The sequence below is a fragment of the Aethalodelphis obliquidens genome, unplaced genomic scaffold, assembly GCF_003676395.1.
Source record: "Aethalodelphis obliquidens isolate GAN/ISIS:26980383/991018 unplaced genomic scaffold, ASM367639v1 scaffold5, whole genome shotgun sequence".
NCBI lineage: Eukaryota > Metazoa > Chordata > Mammalia > Artiodactyla > Delphinidae > Aethalodelphis > Aethalodelphis obliquidens.
In genome coordinates this window covers 18,646,559-18,659,723 of record NW_020837949.1, presented here as the reverse complement: position 1 = coordinate 18,659,723, position 13,165 = coordinate 18,646,559, and the positions used below count along the sequence as shown (strand labels likewise).

Sequence of the window (13,165 nt, the reverse complement as noted above, 5' to 3'; positions counted from 1 at the left end):
ATTTGGTGGCATTGCTGAAGTCCTAAAAAAATATACTTATCTTTTGACTAATTCTGCTTTGGAAATCTGTTCTCAGGAAAGCAAGTTTTTTAAATTGGAAACAACCGAAGTGTCCAATAGTGTGTCAGCCGAAATATTTCAACTATAAGAAAGAAATTGGTAGGCTACTACATGTGGGGGAAAAAATCTACAAGGAAATGCCAAAATGTGGTATGTTTTTATGATGGAATGATGTGAGTAATTTTTTTTCCGCTTAATCTTTCTGTATAGTCTGTATATCTTATATGACACGTGTATTAATTTTCCAATCACAGAAAAACAAAATAAACTTTATTTTTACGCTTTAAAAAGAAGATCTGCCCAACTTATCAAAATGTCCTTCGTATCCTTACTGGTATGAATGTTTTCAGATAGAATCACTGGGGAGAAAAAGTTGCAGTGCAATACCATTGAAGTAAAATAAGAAGATAAAAACACAAGGAAGAACAGTCTGTGGATAAAGGAAACATGAGGAAGATATGAGAAAATTATCTGTTTGGACCCGAACAAAATTTAAACGTTGTCATGTTATAGACTGTGAGACCAGTCTATGTGACATCACTTTTCTATCTCTGCACTCCCCTCCCTCTCCACTTTGGGAACTCTGCCCAAAGGCCCACAGCAAAGGGAGAGAGAAACCACAGGGAAGAACCACCTCCTCACAGAAATTTCCATCCCTAAGGGGGACATGGATCTCTGGTTTCTGGAATGGGATATTTGGTCCACGTCTAGCAACTGGACCCTGAATATCACAGGCTATGAAGAAACTTGCTCTACAAGTCATGAGCCAAAAAAGGCTTAAATCAAATATGTGTTCACTGGTCCCATCCAGGCAGCTAAGTCAAGTGCTATCTCATATAAATTGTGGTGCCCTGGAAGCCATGGCTGCTCTTTTAATGTGTGATGATAAAGATCAAGCTTTCATTTCCCTGGGACCTGAGAAATTATTTATTCCAGTTGGGTTACATGTTCATTTCAGTGTGTCAGTGTTTAAATTATTTATTCCAGTTGGGTTACATGTTCATTTCAGTGTGTCAGTGTTTACCATGGAAGCTCATTCTAATTGTGTAGTTTGAGGCATTTTCCTAAATATTTCCTCCTTAGAGCACCTTGTAGCACCCTTTCTCCACCTCCAAGTACAACTGTTGCTATGCTGATTTAGTATAGTCTTTGCTCCTAGGTAATATTCTGAAAGATGAATGAATTGCATTCTGTCTTAAATATCTATGTTTCTTTATGATCTAATATATCATCATGGTTATGGGGATTTTTTCCCCTAACTATAGAAAATACACCATCAGTTACCTGTCAATTTTGTTTAATAACTCAGCTTTGCAATTCTGGGGCACTGTTCATCTGAGGCTCTTGAGGACTCTTTTAGTCTCTCAGTCCACTACAGAGTGTCATCCTGGGATTTATAAAGGTCTTCATTGCACAGAGGATATTGAAACATTAAGGACTTAAGTGGCATGCCCTTTATCACTTATCACGCTGCAGGCTCCAGGACTAGAAATCCAGGCATCTTTGTTTTGGTGTCTGCTCCCAGCATGGAACAGCGGTCTCTGTAGAAAACCGGCCAGTATCCCTGGAAACAATTCATCAGATTTTTCAAAAGAAATCCAATTTCGTTTGGTCTAATGGGTTCAGTGTTACTTCTTAAAATGAATGATGAAAATATCAACATCATAATACAAAGAAACCCAATTCTTTTGGTTTAATCTCAGCGAAAAGCATCACAACCCCACTTACTGCTTCTGTCTTCTTCCCTAATGCTTTTAGATCCTTGGCTCAAGCAGATGGGAATGGGTCTGTAACTATTCCCCCATCAAACAAACTCTGGCTCAGAGTCCTGGCTGGTTCCAAACCTTTGCAAATCACAGAATCTGGGGATGGGGCCTCAGGAATCTGTACTTTTCATAAGTTCCCAGTAACTCTATAGTTCGAGAATCACCATTCTGGAACTGCAGCTATCAAGTCCTTTCTAGCTTTGAAAGAACCATGAGGCCCCAATTCTCTCTCATTCCATGTGGCAATTCTAGATTCAAACATGTATTTTTCTTGAACAGTGTTTTGAACATTTGCTTAGCAGTTTCCTAAATGGACAGCTCTCTCCCTCAACTGTGCATCTAAGGTAAGAAGAATCAGAGGATGTAGGGCCTCGTTTCTGAAAACTGGAAGCCAAGGTGTGCCAGGGGACATGAGAAGCCATGGGATAAATGTGGTGCACTCTCCTACAGCAGCAAGTTTTTCCTACAAATAGTATTTTTTTAATTCCAGCAGAGGTATTGTGGAGGAGGAATAGTTCACATGAGTTTTATGCTAACATGAAGCTTCAAAACAATTCTTATTTTTTTTTTTTTTTTTTTTTTTTTGCGGTACGCGGGCCTCTCACTGCTGTGGTCTCTCCCGTTGCGGAACACAAGCTCCAGACGCGCAGGCCCAGCGGCCATGGCCCATGGGCCCAGCCGCTCCGCGGCACGTGGGATCCTCCCGGACCGGGACACGAACCTGCGTCCCCTGCCTCGGCAGGCGGACTCTCAACCACTGCGCCACCAGGGAAGCCCCAAAACAATTCTTGACTGTAGCTAATGTTGGGCTTCAAGACCTCTGGAAGTCAGAGTTCATTCACTTATTCTTTCAGAAGTACCTCTGTCTATGTTCAAAGTTACCGTTGACCAGTGATTCCTAAATACGTGGTCCCATGAGGTTAGAGTGAACACTCGTTTGAAACCACTACAGAAGACTAGCCCCAAGAAGACCCTTTACACAAGGATGTTGAGCTATTTGCTGCCAGGAGTAACTCAAAAACTCTCCAATTTAAGACAAGCACCTGCTATTCCTGCCACCATTTAGGAAGTAGTCATAAAAGAGCATTATTTCCCCCATTTAAAAAGAGTGTTAGGGCTTCCCTGGCGCAGTGGTTGGGGGTCCGCCAGCCGATGCGGGGGGGCGTGGGTTCGTGCCCTGGTCTGGGAGGATCCCACATGCTGCAGAGCGGCTGGGCCCGTGAGCCATGGCCGCTGAGCCTGCGCATCCGGAGCCTGTGCTCCGCAATGGGAGAGGCCACAGCGGTGAGAGGCCCGCGTACCGCAAAAAAAAAAAAAAAAAAGAGTGTTAATTGGAAAAGGCGGCTTAGCAAAGCAGGAAAATGAACTAGCCACGTGAAAAGATGCCAGCGCTCTTGCCACTTTCCCATTTGTAGCAGCAGTTTATAAAGTATTCTTGAAATTACCAAGCTCCCAGAATGTATTCCTTACCATAAAGATGGCTTAGTTCTCCCATAGGATAGTGTTTTTTTCAGGATGTTCCTGATGAAGAAGAAATCCAAGATCCCAAGGCTCCGAGTCCAATAGTACAAGATTTTGGGGCAAGTGATCCTGAAAGGCCCCTTCACCCGCACCCCCAAGTTGCCTTGGGCAAACTGCCTTGTTCTGTCCCTTCAATCCTGGAAGAGTCACCTTTTCTGTGGGGATGAGAAGAGGAAGTAAACCATTCCTGGGGAGGCTCCTCTGTCGTTTGGCTATGATGGCATCACTGGCTCAGAGCCTGCACTGAACTCTACCTCCCGGGGCATTTGTAGTACCTGGGCAAGTCATAGCCTCAGAGCCCAGTAGACTCGGTGAGGACTGTAGTGGCATCATGTTGGTGTTAAGATTGGCCAGTGGCAGCCCTCTCCGTCCTTCGCTCCCAGCTTCATGTTTTCTCTGCACTGCACGTTCACTCTAATGCCTGCTTCCCTTACATTAGAAGGCACTACTCTTCTCTCCATCACCTGGGCCAATGGCTTTGAGCCAAATGGCTCTCAAGGCCCTTCCTTTTTGCTAGAATTATACCTGGTCCCCTCCCAGACCATCCTACATACTGCTGTCACATTAACCTTCCGGAATCACAACTTGGAATGGTGCCTCTGTTCTCAGCAGAACTTGGGGCCCCAGATGGGAGGTGCTTTCTTGACTTATCTAGACCTAAAGTGCTTTATTGACTTAACTGTCCTGATGTTGTTAGACTCTCTACCTCTGTCCTTCACTGCCTTTTGCCCTGACTCTCCGCTATTCAGCTGCACTCCCCAGGCTAACCAGATTACTCTTCCCTGTCTTTGCTCATCTCTTTTCTTTTCCTTTAATCTAGAATTTCCTTCCTGGAAGCCCTGCCTGACAGTATCCTACCCCATTTGAAGTCTTCCTTGATCCTTCACCTCCCTTCAACATGGTGTGATTCCTCCTTCCTCTGCTGGAAATTCATACCATTGATACCTCACTCCGGGCACTTGGAACATTCTTGTCTTTGTCCGTGAAGAAGAGTGTTGGACTTAAGAGTCAGAAGCCTGGGTTCATTCTGTCACAGCCACAAATGTCTTTGTGACACTGGGCAAGTCCTATAACTTCCCTGGGCTTCAGCTTTCTTATCTGAGAAAAGGGAGTAATAGCTCCCTAGGTGTAGTGAGGGTTACATGACACAGTACATGGAAATTAACTTTGCTAGCAGTTTTCTGTGCTTTTCATTACCTTTCCCTACTTGTCTCTGAGCTATCTGAGGAAAGGGGCTGTGTCTTGCTCATCATTATATGCTACTATTACTATTATTACATTACTATTAATACATTATTATAAATATATTTCCAGTAATAATAGTTAATGTTTATGGAGCAGGTAGAATTGTGTCAGGCACCATTCTAAGTACTTTATATGGATTAACTAATTCTCCCAACAACCTAAGAGGTACTGTAACTTCAGAGATACTATTATTATCCCACTTTATGGAGAAAACCACGTATTTCACAGCGCCTCCAATGAATGAGTCAATGAATGAGGGATTGAATGGGACAGAAACTACTAGCAATGCCTGCCAGATGGTTATTTCTCTCTCTTGCTTCTGTACGCCAACTTCTCTTTCTTTTGATCTCCTGAGGCAAATGCAAAATTAGGAGAAAGTCTTGCGTGAACTGAGACCTTGATGACAGGTGTCCCTGGGTCTTCATTTAGACTTCTCACGAAGTGAGCTCCAAGAGGATGGAGATCATGTCTGTCTTGTTCTCCGTTACATTCATAGGGCTCAGAACAATGTCTAGTGATCAATAAATGTTTATTGAATAGATAAACTAAGTAGTTTATAAATAGCACATTCATTACCACTGAAACCACATAGACTGCTGACCACGGAGCCAGTGAGCAGTGTTGTGTCTTGCTTTCTCAGGCAGTACTACGAGATGCTGTACAACACGGCCGATGAACTCCTGAACCTGGTAGTGGACCAGGGCGTGAAGTACACAGAGCTGGAGTACATCCACGCCCTGACGTTGCTGCACCGCAGCCAGACGGGGGTGGGAGACCAGACCACCCAGAACATGCGGCTGCAGCGGCTCAAGGAGATCATCTGCGAGCAGGCGGCCATCAAGCAAGCCACCAAGGATAAGAAAATAACTACGGTGTAATGGGTACACCACGGGAGGGGGCGGGGGACTGGCCATTTTGTTTCCTTGGTCATACTCCTTTCTTTGGTATGTTATTTTGTATATTCTGAGCTGACTTCGTTTCCTCTACACTGATGCTTGAGTGGAGAGAAGTTGTAAGGGTTCTTTTCTCTTTAGTTTTGGTTTTTCATATAAACTGTAAAGGGACTTCGCAGTACAGAATGTTTGGATTGAACATTTACTTTGATGCAGTCAATTCCAAAGGGCCTAGGGTGGGATGGGGTGGAAGGTTGTGTCGAATTGAACTCTGCAAAACAATGAATGCATGAATGACTAATACCCAGCAATCTTTGGTAAGTAGATTGTTCCTAAGTTCTAGTCCCTCCCTAAAATCACTTAATAGGGTTCTATTACATAAACAGTAGGATTTTTACTGTCTTGACCTTGTCAGTTTACAGTTCGATAAGTGTATGTGCATTGCTTTCTGTCTCTATTGCCAATGGCTTCTCAGCTGCCCACAGTTTTCAACAAATTTCCCTGACCGAAACAGGACCTCTTCAGGGATTGGGAGAAAAAATCCTTTTATCTCAATCCTTGGGAGAGTTCTGTATGCAGTAGCCTGGACCCAGGTGATAGGTTGGTTTGATGCCTTTTTATTTTCCTGCTGCATCAAAACCAAGCACCATCAAATTAATGACGAAAATGAAAGAAGGAAAGGCGGTTCAACCCTCTTCTTGATTTTTCTCCTCTGTTCTCCAAGAGAAAATGATGGTTAGAGAATTTTTTTATCTTACTTGAAACATTGTCTGGGTGTGAATGATTCTTCAATGCTTACTCTCCTTGGGAGCCCCTAGGTCTTTCTCATCTTAGCAAGTAGCCCAGGCCTGCCAGCTGAGTGAAAGGAAGCCGGAACAGCTGTGACATTCCTCCTCTGTGCACCCACCAGCTGAGGCTGCCCTCGGCTGGTGTGGGAGCTCGCTGCTCCTGGCACACTCGCCTTCCCCACTGTCCCCATATCTCCAAGCTCTCTTCCTGCCTATGGCTCATATATCACAGAAGAAAGCAGTGTCCTGACCGGGACACAACTTGAAAACACGTGGAAAGGAGAGTGGAAAGAACTTGGACCACATGAGGTCATGCCTTATGCCCTGATGGTTCAGAATTTTACACCTGTTTGTACAACTTAGGTCTTGTTGGGAAAAGCAGAAAATTAAAAAATGGTTTGAGAAGCTTAAATGTTGAGTATTGTTTTTCTTGTATTTATTCAGCAAACATTCCCTGAGAGCCTAACATGTACCAAATGCTGCTGGGCAGGGGGGCAGATCGTCAGTAATGAGGACACCCTTATTACCTACCTCTAAGACGGGATGGGAACCGGACTCTAACCAAAATCGTAAGAGATGTGCACTCGGGGCTGGGTTAGAAATCAGGCCAGTGGGGCATCTGTGAAGGGAACTCAACAGACAGCTGGAAGATGGTCTTCCAGGAGATTCTGGAAGGAATGTTGTAAATCTGTGTAGCTTCAGATGCCCAACTGGGGAGAAGTTGAATCTATATGGGAGATGACCATGGAAAAACGTACTGCCCCTAAACAGCATCACTGGAAGTAGTCTCCCCGAGAAGTGCAGGTGGGAAGAGGGAGACGAGGGGAGATCAGAGCTGATCACTGTGGTTTGCAAGCCTCCCCTTAGTGGCCGTGGCCTGCCCACAGAGCTCCTGTGCCTTTTCTTCCCCTTCCTGTCCACTCTAGACAAAGAACCTTGGAGTGGTGATAGGGAGGCCAGAAGAGCCAGGGTGGGATGAGGGAGTGCCTAGGATCATTTGATTGGATGTGGGAAGGGACATGGGTCTGGACAGAGTAGAATGCTAAACACACTGAGAACTGGCAGACAAATGGCCGCATGAGCTGCTTCGGGGGAGCGCTTAGAAAAGTGAAGTCCCTGCTTTGCTTACAACGATGATAAGATTGAAGAAGGTCAATTCTGCACAGAAAAAGCGATCTAGGGTTCTTTGTCCTGAATTTCTATGCAAGATGGTGCATCAGTCATTATTCTTCAACAGGTCAAGGATGGCCAGTGACACACTCGGTGGATGGTCACGTGGATGCCATGGAGGTGGCACAGCTGCCTCAAGACCTACCCCCTTCTGGGACACAGTGAAGATTTCTACTTGTTGTGGTCCTACTTCGGGGGTGTTTTGTGAGACTGCTTTTGTGCTGTTCACAGCCATGACCGGACATCACTAGAGAGAGCCAGGGTCTGCCAAGGGCGGGGTCCAACCTCAACTGACACTGATATGTAGCCACAAGAGTTCGTTTCCAGCCATGAAGACCACTCCATAAATGTGCTTTTGCAGCTAAAAAGGCCAATAAAATAGGCCTCCCCAGAAAGGGCACTAAGCCAAAGCAAACCGTTATCTCGCTCTTCTACAAAGCGACAAATGGGATGGGCATGCGTGGGTTACTGTCTGTACTACTGTCAGCACCATGGAGAGGGCTCATGAGGAAGGGTGTGGAGGTGGAGAACAGACAAGAGCACGAGGAAGGAGGACCCTGAGGTGAGATCCAGCCCGGTCATCAGAGAACCAGCTCCACAAGCAAGAGCAGCCCCAGAGAGAGCTTCCTTCTCTTACCGTCACTGTCATCTACGCTCTGGTACTTAGCATGCTGTCCCACAACCATGTCGCCAGTACTACTTTCTTTCAAGGGATTGGAAAATATTAAAGGAGTCTCTCCCAACTCAGCCTCCTTTAGAATAAATTCCTTGAAGAACAGGTATTCATTCAAAGGATAGGATCCAACTCTTGGTAGATTTTGGTAAATCGTGTTCTCAGAACTGCCTGCTGACAGTGGTTTCTTCTTCTGCCGTGTTTTCTTACTTTCAATTATCTTATTATCACTTATCAGTACACCTCTTAATCTGTAAACAATACTCTGGATAATATTGTGCCGTTCACCCCATGAGCCCTCATTTACACCTGTGCTATGGTTACAGTTTCTCTCAGGGACTTTCATCCTTGTACCGTGTTTTTATTCCTACTTCACAATGAGGTGTTTTTAGTCGTATTGCCCAAGTAGAACTTTTTCCCTCTCGCACGTGATTACCTCTCTGCTGATTAGATGAGGAACAAGGATATACGTTCCTCGTGCAGCCCTTGGCCGAAGAGGACCCCTGCTTCCAGGCTCTGAAAGACAAGTTCATTTCTGAGGAGGCAAATCAGCTCAACTTCAGTGGTAGGACCAGGCCTGAGCTCCCACAGCCCAGACCCTTGAGACGGTCTGTCATGCAGGATCTGGCGGGGACTCTCCACCTGGAATTACAGCCCTGGGCAGAGTGACCTCACTCACAGAAGCCCCAGCCTCTCTCCAGGACATCGTTCTTGCCTGAATGTTTTCTCGGCCTGACAGTCATTAATTTGTGTTTCAAATAGCTTGAGAAGAAAACCTCAAATACAGCCAAGTTGAACTGGCAACCAAAGCCTGATCATTCTTACTGTCAAGTCATATCCATGAATGTCTTAGCGCTAAGGCATTCATTGTCAAAAGGATATGATTGCCGGTTACAGCAATAACAAATCCGGATACGGATTCATGCAATGGCAAGCAAAAGAGACAGTCCCTTGTGACATGGCGCTGGTACTTCCACTCTGATCTTGCCCTCGTCAGAGTCCATATATCCCAAGGCTCCCCTTTCATTTAGGAAGACATCTGGTAGGACTGAGGACTGAAATCTTCAGCCCAACCCTCTTCTGCTCTCTCTGAGCTTTGCCTTTCTGGAAGCCCTGGGCTGTATCTCACTATTCACTCTTCCCTCCTTAACCAGCAAAGAGCGTGGAAGTTGATGGAACAAATGGATTCCCACTTCACAGCTTCCATGAATGTACCAATGCTATTGCGTTCAGGATTCTTGCTCTGAGACGTAGCTGTGGCTGCTTCCCCAGGACCAGGGCACAGAAAATTCACAGTAAACAACAGAGGGTAACCAGGGTCCCACAAGCGCAAGCTAGACTCACTCCATGGGAGACAAACGCAATGAGAAAACCAGCGAAGTGGCCGTCCTTCTAGCAGGATGTGAAAACAAGGAGCTTTGAAAAGCAGAGCGTGTGCTGGAATACACATACCTGAGAGCAATTGTCTTAATGTGGCAGGGATGGAAAACAAACTGGGCATAATTTGGAGGGAGCGAAATGAGATACCGAGAACAAGAAAACAAAGAATGACTGGGCTCAGCAAAGGTCTCCACTCTGTCCTAATTAGGCACAGTTGTTCTAAGAAGTACGTAATTAATAAGCGGATGGCCAGATGTGAAATACAGCCAAGATTCTTCCTGAGATGGAAGCTGTAATGAGATGTACACAGCTGGAGGGGGTTGTCCTAATTTGGCTGAGGCTCAAGACCTGCCTGGAATTTTGAGGAGGTGCAGAGGGAAACCGACCACAGCGTCACATCTGAAAACAGCTTGGCCTGTTCCAACTGGGCCGGGGTGTAATGAGAGAGAGTTAATTATCAAGAGATGCAGAAGCCCCTGGAATTGAGCTGGAAGTTTCTTTCAAAGAGAAATGTGCCTGATTTGAGGACTTGCTTTCACATACCTGGGCCACAGACTTATGTCTGTAATTAAAAATATCACCAGAACATTCACACACCTGGAGCAGGGGTCCCTAGGAACCCAAGAGAGAACGCAATGAGCTGTGAAAGCAGCACATGTATTTTATTCATGTATATACAGTTTATTTATGGACATACAAGTGAAAAGAAATAAAGTCAGGTGCTGTCGGGTGAGTGGAGTTCCCATTATACTCAATCTCATTTAGAAATGTGGCCTCAGATGCCTGCTGACTTTGCAAATAGATACTCTAGGAGGAGGAAAATGGGCAATCTCCTCATCCCAAACTTATTTAATTACTACCAAGCTGAGTTTTCTTTCACAAGGATTTATTTACTGTGAGAGAGCAGGAAACGCTTAGTACCCGTTTTTTGTTACCATTTTTATTTTATGGTTGCTATTATGTTATTTTAGATACCACTTATTGAAGACTGAATACGTGTCAGGTGCAGTGCTGAATGCTTTACCGCGTACTTCCCATTTAATCCTCACAATAATCCTATGAGGTAGGTAGTATGATCATCCCTACTTTACAGAGGTAAGGAAACACAGGCTTAGATTAAGGACTTGACCCCAGACAGATGCTGACGCCAGAGTCCATGTTTGGAACCCCTCTCTTCTCTATCCTGAGCCAAAACCCCTCATCCCTTGTGGCAAAGGGAGGGCACTTCACGTGCTGTATTTGAGTTCCAAATGACATTTTCTGGTAGTTTGACACCTCCATTTGCTCTGTCCTCTCCTGCGGCCCCTAGAGGGAGCCACACTCCTGGACTGAATTTGGGGCTACCTGCCTCTCTCCCCTGCTTCTCCTCAGCCCCCCACTGCCTGAGGCCACCTCTGTGGCCAGTACATCAACATAACTCTTGGAAACAAAAACATTTGGCGCAGGGGCTGAGCCCAGCCAGCTGGAGATGGGAGAGGACCCACACCTCAGCCAAGTGTTGGAGTGACCAGGAGGGTCAGATTTTAGAATCTGCTCTACCTTGGCTCAGGTTGCCTCGGCCTTTTACAAGGGTTTGCCATTGTACAAGTTATCAAAGGCCCCAAGCCTCAGTTTCCTCATCTGTGAAATGGGATAATAATAATAATAACAGCTCCTATCCAACACTGTTGCTCTGTAAAGTAAAAGAGGGTGTTCAATACCTGGCACATAATAAGTATTACATATACATGATAAATAATATTCTAATAATAATATGATCTTGTCTGTTTCTTTGAGGTGCTATTGACTCAGTGTCTAGAAGACCTGCCCTGTTGATGTGGCATACGAGTACAGCCACCCTGACAGGCCCTGTTTTTAGAAAGGCCTTGGTTTTGCCAGGAGGAGCCCAGGATTTGGAAGCCTGAAGAGCCACCCTCCCACCCGCCAACAGTCATTCCTGATTTTGTTACTCCACTGTTTCAGCCCCCTCTCCCACACAGGACAACTGCCCTTGGTGTCTGGTTCTCAAGCCTGCTTCCTTTTTATCAACAGCTATTAGTGAGTTTGCATCTGATTGCCCACCAAAGTATTATGCACATCTCATTAAACTCTGAAGGCTCCAGTACCGTTTAGGGACCAGGACCTTAACAGAGGAAATGGCCTGCCTGGGCTTTGACTTTGCTGTGTGTCACTCTGCCCACCTATGCTGAGGAATGTCGGATCCTGGATCTCTAAGTTCACAAATTGGTCTGTGAAATCGAGGTGAGAAAAGGGTCACTTTTAAAAGTCAAATCCGGCTCTGAGCTCTCACTTACCATTCTTAGCAGAAGTCCAACTTCAGTAATTTTTTGTGGTTTCTTCCTGGGGGCGGGGAAGGGGAGGCTTCCATGAAGACAATATGGTCATCACTGTGTGCTGATCTCTTCGTCAGTGCTGGTCTGGATGCCAGCTGCCCTCAGGTGCCGCAGCTCCGAATGTGGAGGTCCCCTCCAGTGTTCTGAGGCTGCAGTGACCAGCCTCCACGCGTGATCCCCCCACCGTCAGCCCCACCCACGTCCTGCCCACTGGGAAGCACTGAGCTGGGCTCAGGTTGGAGCCACCATGGAATCTACGGCCCCTGTCTCTCTACTCAGCTTTGGGGGATTCAACATTCCAGGTTGGACAATTCTCCCCTCTCTCTTCCCAATGCCAAAATCTCTTCTCCTTTCTGCCACTGGGAGATCCAAGGTCCTTTCCCAAGGCTTAGACCTTTCAAAACAATAACCTGCTTGAGGGAGTTCCACCCCCTTCCCTCTTCTTTTCTGCCCTGCTGAGCTCCAGGAACAGGCTCCAGATAACCCTCCCATAGGGCGGCAGAGGGAGGGAGTATTCATTCTAGTTGGGGATGAGGAGACGACGTCAACTGATTTCTCAGTAACTTGCCCAGTAGTCGATTCATAAGACCTGAATAGAATTTTGGAGTGCTTTCGTCCCAACCATCTCAGTTTTCTGAGGGGTCAGGGGAAGAGTGCTAAGGAACAGTGTAGAGACGCTTAGTGACTGAGGCAGGACCAGCACCCAGGTCCTTTGACTGCCAGTTCCAGAGAGCCTGCGTTTAGAGCCCAAATGTGCCCCCACCCTATTAGGCTGCCACGCGAAGGAGTAGGAGGCAAGGCCCTGCCTTCAAACACATGACCGTCACATGGAAAGAACAGGGCCACAGACAGGACTCAGCTACGGAATATTGCAAGCCAGCGTGGTGCTGAAAGTTCATTATGTGGTTTAGGCTAAGTACTTGAGGAATTCAGAAAAAAATAATAACATTATAGACTACTGTTAGCCGGATACAACTTCATGGAGGGGTAGGAACTGGACTACGGTCTTGAAGAAAGTGTAGAGTTAGGGTAGTGATGGGGGGACTTGAGGTGAAGGGGTACATTTTGACAAATGCTACAGTTTAGAAGGAAGCAAAGAAAATTAAGCAAAAAAGAAAACTCTCAGAAATATAAGAAGGATCAGCAGAATATAGTTATGAAAACTAGTCAAGAGGGAAAACGAGTCAGGGAGGAGGCCCAGCACATTGGATGTGCTTTCATTTGTTCCAGACCTTGCTGGGAGTCAGTGGATACGTGGGATCTTTGAACCTCTTGGGATTACGTGGATGCGGCATTTGGAGGGATGGTTTGTTACTGCATTATATGAAATAAAAGT

At 45.8% G+C, this 13,165-nt stretch overlaps 1 protein-coding gene across 1 annotated transcript in view; it reads left to right on the top strand.

The window, feature by feature from the left end:
- EXOC4 (exocyst complex component 4) overlaps positions 1–6,685 on the top strand; it is an 837,065-nt gene extending 830,380 nt beyond the window's left edge. The window contains exon 18 of the mRNA XM_027101893.1: positions 5,233–6,685. Within this exon, the coding sequence (XP_026957694.1) occupies positions 5,233–5,470 (238 nt within the window). The 3' untranslated portion in view covers positions 5,471–6,685. The remainder of the gene's footprint in view (positions 1–5,232) is intronic.
- The last annotated feature ends 6,480 nt before the right edge of the window (positions 6,686–13,165 follow it).